This window comes from Mercenaria mercenaria, chromosome 13, assembly GCF_021730395.1.
Source record: "Mercenaria mercenaria strain notata chromosome 13, MADL_Memer_1, whole genome shotgun sequence".
Lineage (NCBI taxonomy): Eukaryota > Metazoa > Mollusca > Bivalvia > Venerida > Veneridae > Mercenaria > Mercenaria mercenaria.
Genome location: NC_069373.1, coordinates 38,517,095 through 38,536,360, shown reverse-complemented (window position 1 = coordinate 38,536,360; position 19,266 = coordinate 38,517,095). Strand labels below are relative to the sequence as shown.

The 19,266-nt window shown below is 37.1% G+C and overlaps 1 protein-coding gene across 4 annotated transcripts in view; it reads right to left on the bottom strand.

Annotated features, from left to right (window-relative positions):
• LOC123528756 (protein MON2 homolog) overlaps positions 1–19,266 on the bottom strand; it is a 553,363-nt gene that overhangs the window by 48,385 nt on the left and 485,712 nt on the right. For all 4 annotated transcript variants that reach the window (XM_053521587.1, XM_053521589.1, XM_053521588.1 and 1 more), the window contains 4 exons: positions 10,728–10,838; positions 6,346–6,521; positions 1,712–1,874; positions 984–1,256 (listed from right to left, as the gene is read on the bottom strand). In XM_053521587.1, the coding sequence (XP_053377562.1) occupies positions 984–1,256; positions 1,712–1,874; positions 6,346–6,521; positions 10,728–10,838 (723 nt within the window). The remainder of the gene's footprint in view (positions 1–983; positions 1,257–1,711; positions 1,875–6,345; positions 6,522–10,727; positions 10,839–19,266) is intronic.

Sequence of the window (19,266 nt, the reverse complement as noted above, 5' to 3'; positions counted from 1 at the left end):
AACAGCGAGGAAAAATATATCAAACTTCTTAAAATAGCTATTAATATTACAAAGTTCGGGTTCAGAAAATTTTGTCTTACACAATAACTGGAGGAACAACATTGTTATTGATTTTTATTGTACTTTAATACATGTTAGGTGGTCGAAATTACACGTACTACTGACTACAATAGTATTCAAGATGACTGCGCCCCTCGCGATGCCTGCGGCACCATCGAGATGCCTGCGGCACTGCACTGAAAAGTCGGCAGAACCAGGGGTTATGCCTTTTTCTTGACATGTATTTTATCTCAATCGATCAGATATCATGTCTTTTTATAATATACTACAGAAATACATCATTCCTTTTTCTGCAGGATGTGAAATGACTCGGAATATTCACTGCTTTTGTAATTTTCGCGTTACTGTATCCGATGAAAAACACGCGCAAAATAACAATATTACATATTTCTTCACAAATTGGGCATGGATTTGTCGGCAAGACATAACTACATCCCGCTGCATTCCCCGATTTCTAAAAAGTGTTTACTGTAACAAGACAATAACCAAAAACATTCAGTTTTACTCACCGTGTTCGTTATTTTTGTAAACATCCTGTGCAATGCCTGCGCTGTCGGAAGCGCGATGACTTCATTTCAGTGCGGCACATTATGTGCCACAGGCAACGTTTCATACCCGTGTATCAATCACTATAAATTCTGCGTAGTCACTTACAGATAGATATTAACTTAACATACATATTTTAAACATACAATTTAGATATATATAACAAATAAAGTTTATCAAACTGTGCTGAGACTGACATTGTTTTTTGAAGATTTGGCCAGAAGTTCTCATTCTATCCATCCACTGCCCGACTTTAAACCCTACATATTGTGTCCTAGATCCAAAATTATCTAGTTTTCAATCCTTTTCCAAAGGAAGCACCCATTGCAGCTTGAAGGACTTTGTTTCATCAAAATATTTTGTCTCAGTTTTCGTACCTTCCATAAAACTTTCTTCCACGACTCCTGTTTCAGCAGTCCACCATGAGCAGATATTGTTGAGAAAAGTGTCTGACCCGCACTCTTTCTCACTGCTGGTCTCGCATCAACACATAAATCTCCCAGACGTGTGAACAAACACATCCAGAGTCCATCAAATGATGACATGCCATCAGACCTCTCAGTGACCTTGACCTCTTCCACTGAAGGCCTGGTTTCAAGGTCATGTTTGATCCTCTCTCGATTCTGATAGAAGTAATCGGATATATTCCACTGAAAAAGAAAAACAGTCCTCTTATAAATTTCCTATCAACTTCTAAAATGGTTTATTCCATCTATGAAATAGTCATAAAAACCCAACAAAATAAAAGCTTTTAAATTATATTTGTGTTAAAATTTTCCATTATCTAATATGTGACATAAGTCAGGAAAGAATCAGGCTAAATGAGCATTTATCGCAAGCAATACAACAAATGATCTTAGCATATCTGAACATGTACATTTCACCGCAGTAACTTCATATAAATGTTAGAAGTCATTATACAAAGTTCTACGAATTTCAATATATGATGCTTTGTGAATAAGATATTTCTTAGTCGTCATATTCAGCTATCTCATTGCAAACTGTTTCCATGTCACCAGTTATAATGGTCTCGCTCTGAGACAACAAAATGTTTCATTCTTTTTGTGTTTCATTTTCACTTTAGAAATAAGTCAAAATAGCTTACCAAGAGTCCAACTGCTGTTAAACTGACATTAAGTTCCTGTTTTTGAAGTCCAAATTTGGCAGCAACATCAACAACGTCTTCTAGGTAACAACATGGTATTATTGGTAGGAAGTCAGTAACAACCAACTGCAAACTTTGAAATGCTGTTTGCACCAACTTTTCCCTGAAATATATATATGTGAAGGGAAATGTTTTACAACATCACATATACATGATTTAATAAGTAACTTAAAGAAAATATTTTGGTCATTACTTTTCCAAGTGACTATTACTGGTAATAAGCATCAACTAGACACATGGATTTCCCAATGGAGAAAAAATGGCCCAAGCTGGCCACTGATCCTGGTTTTTCACAATTATGCTAGTGTCTCAAAAGGAAAATATCTGCTTTCACTATATACATATAGGAACCAATATATATATACAAGAGGGTCATGATGACCCTGGATTGCTCACCTGAGTAATATAAGCCACATGTTTCAAATGGCAAACTGATGCTAAAATATCAAGAATGTAGGTCATTAGGTCACATTCATGGTAACTGAAAGTCAGTTTTAGGATCAGTGTACAATTCATCCAAATTTCAAGGCTGTATCTTAAAAAATAAGAAAGTAGGTCAGTAGGTCAAGGTCATAGTCAAGTGATCCCTAATCACTTGGGGTCATCAGGTAATTATAATTAAACAGTCTAGGAAATATGATCTGATAATTTTTGAAGTATCTTTTCCTATATAACTCATAATTATATCAAGTGACCCCCAAGGCAGCACCTCTTTTCAACCCAGGGGCATAATTTGAACAAACTTGTTAGAGATCCACTAGGCAATACTACATGCCAAATATCAAAGGCCTATGCCTTGAACTTTCAGACAAGAAGATCTTAAAATTTCCTATATAAGTCTATGTTAAACTTGGTACCCCCAGGGCAGGACCTCTTTTCACCCTAGGGACATAATTTGAATAATTTTGGTATAGAAACGCTAGGAAAGGCAACAAACTTAATATCAAAAGGCTAGGCCTTGCATTTTCAGGTAAAAAGATTTTTAAAGTTTTTTTCCTATATAAGTCTATGTAAAACTTGAGACCCCCAGGGGCAGGGCCTCTTTTCACCTCAGGGGCATAATTTGAAATATTTTGGTAGAGGACCACAAGGCAATGCTACATATAAAATATCAAAGGCCTAGGTCTTGTGGTTTTACTTCTCCAGCCCGCCAGTGAGCGCACGTCTCGAGAAGGCACAGGGCATTGACAGAACTAGGTCATTGGCATTTTTCTGTCAATGTCCTGACTGAAGCTGGCGGGAGTGGCCGTAAAGGGGACTGTTTGTGAAAAGGAGCTATGTACTTGGCTGACGGCTTGCTGTTCAGACGGCCTGCAGAACATTGACGGCATGCAGAGAAGCCCCCGAGCTGCTCAAACTCCACGCTAAACGTGGGGGGCGAGCGGGGAGGGGCACACCAACCACCCACAGAGGAGGAGCAGCAGAGGATAACAGCGGCTTGCAGCACTTACCGCCCTTTTAAGGGCGCCTTCGAGCAACCACGTCTCTATATGGGTCTCTGTCGTTTAGGTCTCATTGGCCGTGACAGTGATTCACTTTTGGCATCAAAATTACTTTTCTTTGGCATATACTCTACGGAAATTGCGTAGAGGTAAATTTTCACCACTTTGGCTTCAAAAATTTATCTTTAACGGCATGCCTGGTGACATGTCGGGGGTCTATACTCCACATAGCTTTCATGCTATACTGTGCCCTAACGGGTGGATGGACCCTTATTAAACACAAATAGAAGAAGTCTTGTGGTTTTAGACAAGAAGATTTTTACTATACAAGTCTATGTAAAACTAGTGACCCCTGGGGCGGGGCCTCTTTTCACCCCAGGGGCACAATTTGAACAACCTTGATAGAGGACCATAAGATGATGTCACAGGCCAAATATCAAGCCTCTATGCCTTGCGGTTTTGGACAAGAAGTTTTTCCTTTTGGTTGCCATGGCAACCAGAGTTCTGCATGGAATTAAATTCTTTGAACAATTTTTAAAGAGGACCACCCAAGGATCATTCCTGTGAAGTTTGGTGTTATTCTGCCCTGTGGTTTTAAAGAAGATTTTTTTAGAAAATGTTGACGGATGGATGACACACGACGGACGACACACAACGTACGACACACTACCGACGACAGACATCGAGTGGTCACAAAAGCTCACCATGAGCCTTTGGCTCAGGTGAGCTAATAAAGGAAAAAGGAACTTTGTCCTCTATTGTCCCTGAAAAAGGGTCACTGAGGAAATATTTTTGTGAAATTTTGCAAAATCAGACCAATTTCATTACAACAAGAGCTCATAGAACACGAAATGCCCCTCTTGATGCATTCAGTAATTGCACAAGAAACAGAAATAATTTGGTCACTGTACACGAAAGTTCTACTGTTCGGGTCAATGTGACCTTGAACTTTGACCTACTGACCTCAAAATCAATAGGGGTTATCTGCTGGTCATGAGCAACCTCCCTATTAAGTTCCGTGATCCTAGGCCTAAGCGTTCTTGAGTTACCATCCAGAAACTGTTTAACTCTTCTGGGTCATTGTGACCTTGACCTTTGACCTACTGACCTCAAAATCGATATGAATCATCTGCTGATCATGATCAACCTCTCTATCAAGTTTCATGATCCTAGGCCCAAGCGTTCTTAAGTTATCCTCCGCAAATGGTTAAACTATTCTGAGTCAATGTGACCTTGATCTTTGACCTACTGACCTCAAAATCAATAGGGGTCATCTGTTGGTCATGATTAACATTCCTATCTACCTTCATGATCTTAGGCCCTAGCGTTCTTGAGATATTATCCGGAAACTGTTAAACTGTTCCTGGTCACTGTGACCTTGACTTTTGAAGGGGTCATCAGCTGATTAAGACCAACCTCCCTATCAACATTCATGATCCTAGGCCCAAGCCTTCTCGAGTTATCATTCAGAAACAGATTGGTCTACATACCGACAGCCAGACATCTGCAAAAACAATATACCTCTCCTTCTTTGAAGGTGGGCATAATAATGACTGGTTCATTGCAGCATCACTGTCGTCAATGCCTGATTGGCTGGGTCAACACAATCTCTAACAACTGCTAGCTGAAGCCCAATATAACTGTTGTCAAGGTATGATTGGTTGCGACAACTTGGTACTTATCCTGACTGCTTGTTGCAGACTAACATAATTGTGGTCAAGGCCTGTGAGTCTTAGTTAGTTACTTGTTACAGTCTCTGTAACTCCAAGCATGGGGACCAATAACATTCAGATTGAGAGGCCATCCATAGTTAAGAGAGTCACAGTAATCTACCTTGCTCATTAGCGACTCACAGGGTTTCCATGGTAAAGGGAGTCACAATAAGCTAACTTTGCTGATTGGTGACTGCATTGATAATACTGCCAACCATGGTTGAGGGTCACAATCACTTACCTTTGATAATTAGTGATGGCACCAATAATATGGCCAGCTATGGTAGTCATAGTAACTTATCTTTGATCATTAGTGGTCACAATAGCCTAAATAGTTTCCCCTATATATTCTATATAAAACTGACCTTTTTCAAAGAGCTACCAAACATAGCTAGACCCATTTCAGAGAACAAATCCTTACCTCATTTTAAAGAGTTATGATAAAACTGATATAAAATGAAGAGAAAAGTAGGTGTCATGTATCTTCTAAGAAAGATTTCTCTGGTCACATTTACTTACTGTAAACTGACATCAAAATCACACTGCTGTGACCTGGAAGTACTACTCATACTAAAATTGAGCTTGACTTCACCAAATACAACCTGCTCTCCCATTTTTCCTACCAAAATGTCAACAATACATCCACAATGAAATTTAAACAAAAACTAGCCTCAATTTAGATCTCTGTTGCCATGCCAAGTGAAAAATTAGTGTTCAAATACCTGGCAGCCATTACGTGACTAGACCAGATGGCTCCCACGCTGGTTCCTTTAGTTTAGTTAGGCCTAGTGATGGCACCAATAATATGGCCAGCTATGGCAGAGTCATAGTAACTTATCTTTGATCATTAGTGATGGCACCAATAATATGGCCAGCTATGGTAGAGTCATAGTAACTTACCTTTGATCATTAGTGATGGCACCAATAATATGGCCAGCTATGGTAGAGTCATAGTAACTTACATTTGATCATTAGTGATGGCACCAATAATATGGCCAGCTATGGTAGTCATAGTAACTTATATTTGATCATTAGTGATGGCACCAATAATATGGCCAGCTATGGTAGAGTCATAGTAACTTACATTTGATCATTAGTGATGGCACCAATAATATGGCCAGCTATGGTAGAGTCATAGTAACTTACATCTGATCATTAGTGATGGCACCAATAATATGGCCAGCTATGGTAGAGTCATAGTAACACCTTTGATCATTAGGGTCTGCAATAATAATGCTGGTAATAACGGTTATAGTTTCTTCTATCTATCAACTTAAGCTTGATTGTAAAGAAAGTTAAAAACTTAAAATTTATAGTTGTCCAGTTTACTTCCTGCAAAAAAGCACTGGTGTCATAAAAGGTCTGGTCATGACCCCTGCGGGGCTGAAGGGCCAGACATGGTTTAGTCACAATAACTTACCCTTGATCATTAGTTACTGCACCTATAACACCAAGAATGAGGGGCCATCCATGGTTGAGTGTGTCACCATTGTCATGGAGAATCTGGAACACACACTGAAGCTGTTTCTGTCTGATATCAGGCTGTGTTATTGTAGACAGGTCTTGTAGAGGAGCGAGGATACTGGACTGCAGTTTCTGAAAAAAAAAAAAAATGTCAAAATATTAGAATGTATTCTGTTTGCTATTTGATAAAACAGATATATTGATGTTTTGATCAGAAAGGCAATTGAAGAACAATATCTATGCACTTTCAAAGACAATGTTATTACTAGAGATGCTTTTGAGGAAAGCGCATGTCTCCCAAAACTGCCCCTATGAAAAATGTTTAGTGTCTCTGGATGGCTTAGATGAGTGGATCCAATTAGATGGTCTGGACGAGTGGATCTAATCAGTAATTCAAGGGCCATAAATCAAAAAAGCCTGGGCGGATTTGGCTAGTTATCTAACTTGGCTAAGGTCTTATGGCCAAACACATTTTGTTCAAGTTTGGTGAAGTTCGGATGAGAAATGTTCGTCTTCGAGAGCGTACAAGCATAAAAAGGCAGATTTTTCAGTAATTCAAGGGCCGTAACTCCAAAATGCCTGGACCGATTTGGCTAGTTATCGAATTTGGCCGAGGTCTCATGGTCAAACACATTTTGTTCAAGTTTGGTGAAGATCGGATGAGAAATGTTCGACTTAGAGTGCGGACAAGAGTAAAAAGGCAGATTTTTCAATAATTCAAGGGCTGTTACTCCAAAATGCCTGGACCGATTTGGCTAGTTATCGAACTTGGCCGAGTTCTCATGGTCAAACACATTTTGTTCAAGTTTGGTGGGGATTGGATAAGAAATGTTTGAATTAGAGTGCGGACAAGAGTAAAAAGGCCGATTTTTGGTAATTCAAGGGCCATAACTCCAAGAAGCCTGGACCGATTTGGCTAGTTATCGAACTTGGCCGAGGTCTCATGGTCAAACACATTTTGTTCAAGTTTGGTGAAGATCGGATGAGAAATGTTCGACTTAGAGTGCGGACAAGAGTAAAAAGGCAGATTTTTCAATAATTGAAGGGGTTAACTCCAAAATGCCTGGACCGATTTGGCTAGTTATCGAACTTGGCTGAGGTCTCATGGTCAAACACATTTTGTTCAAGTTTGGTGAGGATTGGATGAGAAATGTTTGAATTAGAGTGCGGACAAGAGTAAAAAGGTCGATTTTTGGTAATTCAAGGGCCATAACTCCAAGAAGCCTGGACCGATTTGGCTAGTTATCGAACTTGGCCGAGGTCTCATGGTCAAACACATTTTATTCAAGTTTGGTGAAAATCGAATGAGAAATGTTCGACTTAAAGTGCGGACAAGCTTTGTGACAGACACACAGACAGACACACACAGACACAGACTGGAGTAAATCAATATGTCTCCCACACCACTGTTTGGTGGGAGACATAATAAACAGAAACCATATTTTTGTGTGCCTGAGGCCTGATTGAATTGTAATGACTGAAAATAATTTGTCATAGATATAGATAACTCATGCAAAGATTGAGCTCTCCCCATCACCCACAACAGGTCAATCTATACTGCAACTCTCAAGCTCGTAACCTAGGCACTATTCCAAGTATGTACAGGTATAAAGCAAAATTTTCAACTGCAACAGTCTGTCATTCTCATAGTGCTCCAACAGTTCACACTGAAGAAAGAATTTTATACAACAGCCATGATGCCATGCTGAAACACCTTTACAAGGCCTGGTTTTCTTGGCATGTTGTTCAGCATAATATTTTAAATATAACTCTTCTATACAATGCCGTGTTTCTTTCCTATACTTGTTGTCTCCCTTTGATAACAATACTGCTTCATTGAATAAATATTTAAGAGGGACACACATGAACACTGGATGTTTAATTACTAGACTCATTTATATAAATATTTATAATTAAGTACAATGAATTAATAACTTATGATTCCCATCACCCCCAAATTTTCATGCCAGATGATCCTTTTTCTTGTCTTAAAAATAGAGTTTTTTTCCTATGATATTTGAACTTCAGTGATTTGCAACAACACATTCTGGAAGGTTTGTTCTATAACCAGTGGTTGTTATATTTAACAGCTGACCTATGACATTGTCACACAATATAATTATAGAATAATTTTCAGTTTGTTCATTAACTGGTTGTCTGGACAGAAGAATCAGAAAGAGTCATAAAGACAAACTTTGATGTACTTTAAGGTATTAGACCCCTAATAGTAATGTTTAAAAAATGGCATTTGATTCGTATATTCTTACAGTTGAGCGTGCTTCGCACTATGTTGCAACTTTTAAACAACTTTTACCGTGCCGTTTTTTATAAATTTTGTATAATTCATGGTATTTTCTCAAGCTCAAGTAGAGACAAATTTCAAAGTGATGGCCTTTACCCAAAATGTTTGCAGAGAACTCATTTCACCATTATTTTTTTTATAAAAGAAACGTCAAACTATTGGTAAACAATTATAAAACTTAAAATAAAACTGTCAATATCATTTTTTCTAGGGAATCTCAAGTAAACGGGTTCAATGAGACAGAATTCTAACTCCAACACTGAAAAATTAAGGTCGAATCCTGTGGGTCTGTTTTGAATTTTGCTCACTTCATTCAAAAATAACCTTGGGACAGAAGTAAAACCTACCTACATTTCTTCCACAATATGTAATCTAAAGAATGAAGGCAAAATAGAGAACTTTTACCGCATATAACTCAGTATTTTTAAAGATGTCTAACTCTACCCCTTCTGTTTCGGAAGTAAATTCACTATTAATAGCAAGAAATCACTTATCAAATGATTTTTTCCCACTTTTGTACAATAAATCGATAACGTCTTGAAAGAAGTAAAAACTTACAAGAAAAAAAGGAAAATAACGGGAAAAAAAAAAATTGGTCCGTGGGGCTTGAACCTACAACCCCCTGAGAATTGCAGTCAAAGTAGGTTTATGGCAGGATTTGAATACTCTTCAAAAAGGAGGTACTCTATTATGGGCCTAATACCTTAAAGTGACATCATGAAATGATTCAAGCTTTATAGAGTACCCTGTATATATCAAAATATGAAATTAAGATAAAGTGAAACAGTGAACAAGAGCGGCAAAATCTGAGCATTTCAAATCCCAATAAAATTGAATTTTTTCAAATGATGCATTCAATTTCTTGAATGGATATGCTTGAGTTATGGATATGTTTTCAGAACAAAATCACAGTTTCAACTTCAGTGTTACACATATATGCAACTGTTCATAATATTAATAGTGAAGGAAGATGTAATAGTGAAGGAAGACCCCAGGTGCACCACTGCATTTATATCATCAAGCACAGGTGGACATCAGTACAGAAACACTTACTGGTAATAGAATTTCTGGCAAAGACAGAACATAATGTCACTTACAGGGGGACCTTTGTGGAGAAAATTATATTACTTTGTCGCTGCATCCAAAAAACAAAATAATCTCACACATTTCAACAAAGTGAATTGTGCACCTGAGACTGACAAGAAGTGTAACTATAATCATTAAATTATATCTAAGTTGTTATTGCATCAAATAAGCTCATACAATACATCTGGGCCTTGATGTATTAGTTTATTTTGGTCATCAATAAACTTGGTAAGTCTGGATGTGAATTAAAAACTTTATGCCGGGTAATGCAGGCATCACTTGAGGAGGATCTTTATCTATTAAAGGGAAAGGTAACGTTGTTCTGATGTTAAAGGGAAAGGTAACATTATTCTTATGTTAATTCCATCTGCTAGGATTTCTTAAATCTTTCAAAGAAGAGAAAGAATTTTCAAAATCGGATTAAAAATGAGAAAGTTATGAGCACTTAAATATTTGATAAAAATGGCTGCCATTTTGTTTCCATGGCAACAAAAAACAAAATGGCAGCTTTGTAAAATTTCTAGATGCATATTTGAACTGTATTTACTATTTCTGTAAAATAATTTTTCTACTTTTTCCAGCTATACTGAAAGAATTTACCATGTTTTACATCTTACACTCAAGAAAGATAAGAAATTAATCTATTTAAAAGGTTATTTGCTAAATAAATAATTCAGCAGTGTGTAAATGATGTCATAAACACACTTAAATGTCTGCCTCCATGATCAGCCATTTGCTTAAATTTCAAACTGCCGTATCTTTTTCAATAGTGATCCGATTTTAAAAATTCTTTCAATGTTATGAAAGGCTTGAAGATGACTTTCATACAAAATTAACTTATTGTCAGGCTTTCTTGCACTTTAACCTTGCTTCTGACCAAGTCATATATCATAACTACAATGTATTAAGTTTTAGTCTATATTCTCTTATGAACAAAATTATAAACAAACCAGATTTTGTTGCAGTGGTGGCTGGTGACTGTAAGCTAATGCAGACTGTACAAGATGTGTAATTGCCTCAGCTCCCCAGTTCCTTAATCCTGTATGTGGATGTTGGCTCACCTGAAAATTCAACAAAAAATTCTGCTCATACTGGTATGAAGTTCTTATATATTCTAAATGTTTAGCACTTAACCCTTAGCCTGCTGCAGGCGAATTTAACAGCCTTTGCAAACAGCTTGGAACCAGATCAGACGCCGATTAAATCGGCGTCTGATCAGGTTCCAAGCTGTTTGCTACTCTGACAATATTTCTTCCAGTTTTGGAGCAAATTGAATGAACTTTACAATTCCAGCAGACGACAATTTATCTAGCATGCTAAGGGTTAAAAGAACTGTAATTTACACAAATCAAAACAGACTATTGACATTTAGTATTATTGAAAGTGGTAGGGGGAGGCAAATGTTCTCTGTGGCCAGTGATAACTAATGTCCTCTTCTTCTGAATCAGAGGTCACTTGTCCTTGTGGAGAACACACCTAAGGTGGCAAGGAAAACACCAAAGGGAGAATAAATGGTGAAACAACCACTACACAACTGGTTATACTAATCCATTATAACAAGCTAATAATGTGTCAACACTATAAAGCCGAAACTTGAAGAAAACAAGAAAGTGAAGTATTGCCATTTGAAACAGAGTCCCCTGCTGAAAGGGAATACAGTTATAGAAACTACAGCATAACATTTAAATACTGATGATGTATGTACAATGTATGTACAATATTATGCCATTATGCTGCAAAATCATTCATTTTCATGGGGGACTAATTTTAGTGAATTTTGCGACAGAAGAAATCCTTGTCAAGTAGCAAACAGTTTGGGTTTGAAAATGCATGTCTGAAAATCAACAGCTGTTAGTTGCATCTAAACATCTATCAAAATGAAAAATATATTTCATTTTTGAATTGGTGTGGAAATTTGGGAAAAATCTAAAGAAATACATTTATCATATTAAAGGGAAGTAACTCTGAAGAAAATGCACCAATGCATTATTTTTTCATTGGGTTTGTATGACAATTTGATTTTTTGTTGATTATTTACTATTAAAATCTCTTCATGGATAGCCCCAGTTATGGAGTGCACAGGAGGAACAGTTACACTCTATTGGCCCCTGACCTCCAAGACTGACTTGTAAAAGACTAGTTCTTATGAAAATTCATTCTAGACACACCTAATAAAACATTTATAGAAAGACTTGTTGATCAATGACTATTATAGGCAAGCCATTCTATAAATGTTTACTATATTGTTTAAAAATCAATAGAAATATAGGATAATTTCACGGAAATACATTTTTTTTGTGTTAATTTCCATTGCATTGAAATAAATCAATACATAGACTTCAAAATGCATGAAACTTAAATAACTTCTACCAGAAACAACACCAAATTATGTCTTCTCTTCTAATGGCAGTGAACAGTTGATGCAAAGAGCAACCGAATAGCAGCTGCCACTAGTGACGAACTAAGTATCTCTAATTTTACTCATCAATCAGGCTTGAAGAAAGAGAGACATTTTAAACCATTTAAAGCAGCAAAATTTGCATGACAGCACAATTTACTTGACTCTGATTGACATTAAATACTGACAACCCAATACAGTTGCTTCATTTTTTTGTTTCTTTTCCTTTACTTGGAGTTAGAGAAAAACTTTGTTTTTTTTTTATTAAAAGTTAAAGGGGCACTGTGTCCTTTACATTTATATAAAATTTTCAAAATTTGGAAAATGTGACTATAAACAGTGTACTTAGGTATTCTGAACCACTTTTACAAAAATTACTGTTTCAAATGTATTTCTTTTCATCAGTTGTAAAATGTCTAGAGTTGACCCACATTTTAGACTAATTCGAAATACCCGAGTAGACTGTATAATAGTAAGTTCTATTTAAACACACATGTAATCTTTAAGCTATATTAAAAAGCTCTAAGAAGAAATTTAGTCGCATAATAAAAATGTGACATAGGTCTGTATCATATCAATAAATTAGGATTTTGGATTTTTCAAAAACAAGAGGACCATGATGGCCCTATATCGCTCAACAGAGTTTATCAGGCCTACTGACCTAGTTTTTGACCCCAAATGACCAAGTTTCGAATTTGACCTAAAGATCATCAAGACAAACATTCTAACCAAGTTTCATATAGATTGAGTCACCATTGATGCCTTTAGAGTGTTAACAAACTTTTCCTTTGATTTGATGATGTGACCTAGTTTTTGATCCCAAATGACCTAGATTAATATCGGACCTAGAGATCATCAAGACAAACATTCTGACCAAGTTTCATAAAGATTGAGACACAACTATGGCCTCTAAAATGTTCACAAGCTTTTCCTTTGATCTTGCCTACTGACCTAGCTTTTGACCCCACTTGACCCAGATTCAAACTTGACCTAGAGATCATCAAGACAAACATTCTGACCAAGTATCATAAAGATTGAGTCAAAATTGTGGCCTCTAGAGTGTTCACAAGCTTTTACTTTGTTCTGGCCTACTGACCTAGTTTTTGATCCCACATGACCCAGATTCAAACTTGATTTGACCGGGTGACCTAGTTTTTGACCCCACATGACCCAGATTCAAACTTGACCTAGACATCATCAAGACAACCATTCTGAGCAAGTTTCATAAATATTGGGTCACAAATGTGGCCTCTAAAGTGTTCACAAGCTTTTACTTTGTTCTGGCCTACTGACCTAGTTTTTGATCCCACATGACCCAGATTCAAACTTGACCAAGAGGTCATCAAGACAAAACATTCAGACCAAGTATCATAAAGATTGAGTCAAAATTGTGGCCTCTAGACTGTTCACAAGCTTTTCCTTTGATTTGACCAAGTGACCCAGTTTTTGACCCCTGACCCAGATTCGAAGTTGACCTAGAAATCATCAAGACAATCATTCTGACCAAGTTTCAAGATTGGGTTACAACTGTGGCCTCTAGAGTGTTCACAAGCTTTTCCTTTGATCTGGCCTACTGACCTAGTTTTTGATCCCACATGACCCAGTTTTTAAATTGACCAAGAGATCATCAAGACTAACATTCTGACCAAGTTTCATAAAGATTGGCACAAATATGTGGCCTCTTGAGTGTTCACAAGGGAAATGTTGTCGGACGACGCACGCCGGACAATGACCAGTCACAACAGCTCACCTTGAGCACTTTGTGCTCTGGTGAGCTAAAAAGTAACATGGAGTTGTGCCCCTTTAGTATAATTAAGAAATGAAATGATTTTTTCGGTGTTCATGCGAAATGAACGACAGAATAGGATCGGCAAATTAAACATGAATCGCCCGCTAGAGATTCATGTTTAATTTGCCGATCCTATTCTGTCATTCATTTTGCATGAACACCGAAAAAAATAGTTTCATTTCTTATATTTACATTATATTTCCTTTCAATGTGTAAACTAAATAATATTATGAATTACATATAATTTGTAGCATTTAACATTAAAATCAGCTTCCCGGCCAATCTGTTCACCAGATGGAACAACTGCGACGTCATCTAAGGAACGTTCTCCCTGACTATACGCGGACATTGTCAAAACAGCAGTCAGTTATCACTAAGCAGCGATGACGTAACTTTCGCGCCTTTCATTTTGCTGTTCATATGAAATGAACGTCAAAAGTTTCAATGGAAAAGAATCGGGCGAATGTAAATATTATGTAATGACAAAAGCCAAAAACATACTAATATATGATGACTGATTAATGCAAAAATGGGTAAATTGGTTACTGAATTATATATATTTAGAGTGAAACTAAATCAAGTTAAAAATATACATACACTTAAGCACCATTTTAATAAATTTTGTAGGAATGGCTACCAACTATTTCTGGATATAGCAATCAAATGAAGACTACAAGATTAGTTTGGATTGAGAAGAGACAACACAGACATAAGCTATATACAACTTTGATTTATCCCAAATTAGAAGTATTATCAAATCTAAATTTAGCAGAGGAAATCATCAATCAAAACTAAAAAAAGAGACAATTTAACAGAATATTCTGTTTATGGAAAAGCCTTCGTCTTAATTGCATAGGAAGTTTAATGGTGTGAAACTTTTAATCAATTCCAGGTATTAGCATGCCCAAGAATGGTACAGTTGTCTGCACAAAAAAATCTCACATCATTTCGTGACTTTGTGTCTAATTATTTTCAAATCCCTTGATAAATGGCAGAGTTATGGACCAGACAAGAAACACTTATGACTTCTAAGTGTGACCTTGGAGCTACAGTCTGGGCCTTGCGCATGACACATCATCTCAATATAGGGAACATTTATGCCAAGTAATTTCAAAATCCCTTCATAAAAGGCAGAGTTATGGACCAGACAAGAAACAGACCCTGTTAACCTTTAACCTCTAAGTGTGACCTTGACCTTAGAGCTAGGGAAATGGATCTTGCACATGACACATTGTCTCATTATGGGGAACATTTATGCCTATTAATTTCAAAATCCCTTCATTAATGGCAGTTATGGACCAGACATGAAACAGACCCTGTTAACTTTTGATTTCTAAGTGTGACCTTGACCTTGGACCTAGGGGTCTGGGTCTTGTGCATGACATGTCATCTCATTATGGTTAACATTTATGCCAAGTTATTTCAAAATCCCTTCATGGATGGCAGAGTTATGGACCGGACACAAAACAGACCCTGTTAAACTCTGACCTTAAAGTGTGACCTTGACCTTGAAGCTAGGGGTCTGGGTCTTGCACAAGACACGGCGCCTCATTATGGTGAACATTTCTACCAAGTTATTTCCAAATCCCTTGATGGATGACAGAGTTACAGCCCCGGACAAGCATTTACTCTGAAGTACGGATGGACAGATGAAAAGTGCAATTTTAAAAATCTGATCAACATATAAAGTTACCTTGACATAAACAAGAGATCACAAAGTGATCTTGGCGCCCACCATTGAGCTATTTTTGAATGTTCCAATTTTCAAGACTAGATCAAGGTCTAAGTTCATTTCAGTACACAATACTGTGCATGTGGTCCAAATTTGAAGCTGTAGCTTGAGAAATGTGAAAGTAGTTACTAGGTCAAAATCAAGGTCAAAGTTAATTTCGGTACACAAAACTATGCATGTGGTCCAAACCTGAATGCTGTAGCTTAAGAATTGTGAAAGTAGGTCACTAGGTCAAAATCAAGGTCAAATTTCAATTCAGAACACAAAACTATGCATGTGTTCCAAATTTGAAGCCTGTAGCATGAGAAATGTGAAAGTAGGTCACTAAGTCAAAATCAAGGTCCAAGTTCATTTCAGTACATAAAACTATGCATGTGGTCCAAATTTAAAGGTTGTAGCTTAAGAATTGTGAAAGTAGGTCACTAGGTCAAAATCAAGGTCAAATTTCATTTCGGAACACAAAAATATGCATGTGGTCCAAATTTGAAGCATGCACCTTAAACAAGAGATCACAGAGTGATCTTGGCACCCACCAATGTGCCATTTTTGAGTGTTCCAAATTTCAAGACTTATTGACTAGCTCAAGGTCAAATTTTCATTTCCGTACACAACACTGTGCATGTGGTCCAAATTCAAAAGCTGTAGCTTGAGAAATGTGAAAGTAGGTCACTAGATCAATTTCAAGGACAAAGTTATTTGTACACAAAACTATGCATGTGCATCAAGTTTGAAGGCTGTAGTTTGAGAAATCTGAAAGCAGGTCACTAGGTCAATCTTAAGGTCAAAGTTTATTTCGGTACACAAAACTATGCAAGTGGTCCAAATTTGAAGGCTGTAGCTTGAGAAATGTAAAAAGAGGTCACTAGGTCAAAATCTAGGTCAAATTTCACTTCAGAACACAAATCTATGCATGTGGTCCAAATTTGAAGCCTGTACCTTCAAAAATGTGAAAGTAGGTCACTAGGTCAATGTCAAGGTCAAAGTTTGTTGCGGTACACAATCCTATGCATGTGGTCTAAATTTGAAGGCTGTAGCTACAGAAATGTGAAAATAGGTCACTAGGTCAATCTTAAGGTCAAAGTTCATTTCAGTACACAAAACTATGCAAGTGGTCCAGATTTGAAGGCTGTAGCTTGAGAAATGTGAAAGTAGGTCATTAGGTCAAAATCAAGGTCAAATTTTATTTCGGAACACAGAACTAAGCATGTGGTCCAAATTTGAAGCCTGTACCTTCAAAAATGTGAAAGTAGGTCACTAGGTCAATGTAAAGGTCAAAGTTTGTTTTGGTACACAAAACTATGCATGTGGTCCAAATTTGAAGGCTGTAGCTTGAGAAATGTGAAAGTAGGTCACTAGGTCAAAATCAAGGTCAACTTTTATTTCGGAACACGAAACTATGTATGTGGTCCAAATTTGAAGCCTGTACCTTCAAAAATGTGAAAGTAGGTCACTAGGTCAATGTCAAGGTCAAAGTTTTTTTCAGTGCACAAAACTATGCATGTGGTCCAAATTTGAAGGTTGTAGCTACAGAAATGTGAAAGTAGGTCACTAGGTCAAAATCAAGGTCAACTCATGTCAAGGTTCATTTTGCCACTCAAAAATATACATGTGGTCCAAATTTGAATGTTGTAGTTATTGACAAGAAGATTTTAAAAGCTTTTCCCTATATAAGTCTATATGAACCATGTGACCCCCGGGGCGGGGCCATATTTGACCCTAGGGGGATAATTTGAACAAACTTGGTAGAGAACCACTAGATGATGCTACATTACAAATATCAAAGCCCTAGGCTTTGTGGTTTGGACAAGAAGATTTTCAAATTTTTCCCTATGTAAGTCTATGTAAACCATATGACCCCCAGGGCGGGGCCATATTTGACCCTAGAGGGATAATTTGAACAATCTTAGTTGAAGACCACTAGATGATGTCACATACAAAATATCAAAGCCCTAGGCCCTGTGGTTTTGGACAAAAAGTTTTTCAAAGTTTTTTTCCCTATATAAGTCTATATAAACCATGTGACCCCTTGTGCAGCGCCATATTTGATACCAGGGAAATAAATTGTATCATCTTGGTAGAGGACCACTAGATGATGCTTCATACCAAATATCAAAGCCCTAGGCTCTGTGGTTTTGGACAAGAAGATTTTCAAAGTTTTTCCCTATATAAATCTATGTAAATTTCAGAAATAAACAAAGGGACATAACTCACTCATAAATTGTTGAACCAGTCTGATTTTCAGGGGGACAAAACTAGGGTACCATTACATCATTTTGACAAAGTTTGTTCAAAATCCCCCCAGTAGTTTCTGAAGAGATGTGATAACTAGAAATTGTTAACGGACGGACGGACCACAGACGCAGAGTGATTTGAATAGCCCACCATCTGATGATCGTGGGCTAAAAATGTGAATGTAGGTCACTAGGTCAATGTCAAGGTCAAAATTTATTTCTGTACACAAACCTATGCATGTGGTCCAAATATGAAGTCTGTAGCTACAGAAATTTGAAAGTAGGTCACTAGGTCAATTTCAAGGTCAAAGTTTTTTTCAGTAAACAAAACAATGCATATGGTCCAAATTTGAAGGCTGTAGCTTGAGAAATGTGAAAGTAGGTCATTAGATCAAAATCAAGGTCAAATTTCATTTTGAAACACAAAACTATGCATGTGGTCCAAATTAAATGTGAAAGTAGGTCACTAGGTCAATGTCAAAGTTTATTTCGGTACACAAACCTATGCATGTGGTCCAAATTTGAAGGCTGTAGCTACAGAAATGTGAAAGTAGGTCAACTCATGTCAAGGTTCATCTAGCCACTCAAAACTATACATAAGGTCCTAATTTGAATGTTGTAGGTTATGACAAGAAGATTTTAAAGTTTTTCCCTACATAAGTCTATATAAATCATGTGACCCCCGGGGCGGGGCCATATTTGACCCTAGGGAAATAATTTGGATTATCTTGGTAGAGGACTGCTAGAAGATGCTACATACCAAATATCAAAGTCCTAGGCCCTGTGGTTTTGGACAGGAAGATTTTCAAAGTTTTTTCCTATATAAATCTATGTAAATTATAAAAATAAACAAAGGGGCATAACTCACTCAAAAATTGTTGAACCAGTCTGATTTTCAGGGGGACACAACTAGGGTACCAATACATCATTCTGACAAAGTTTGGTTAAATTCCCCCCAGTAGTTTCTGGGGAGATGCGATAACAAGAAATTGTTAACGGAAGGACGGATGGACGGAAGGACGACGGACCACGGACGCAGAGTTATTTGAATTTCCCACCATCTGATGATGGTGGGCTAAAAATCAAAGCATTCATTTTTGACATTTTAACTGTGGTAGCTCTACAGTAACCCTCCTATTCAGAATAATTAGAGGCAACAGTGATCATAATATCCCTTCTAAATCACATTTTCCGTGGCCAGAGGACAACAATGACCATAAAGTCCACACAGAATCACAACTTCGATTGATGTTGACAAAATTCGAGGGCTCAGTGCGAAACCAGTCTATCTGCTTCTATTTCTATATTTCTATATATACTTAGACTTGTTTCGCTCTGA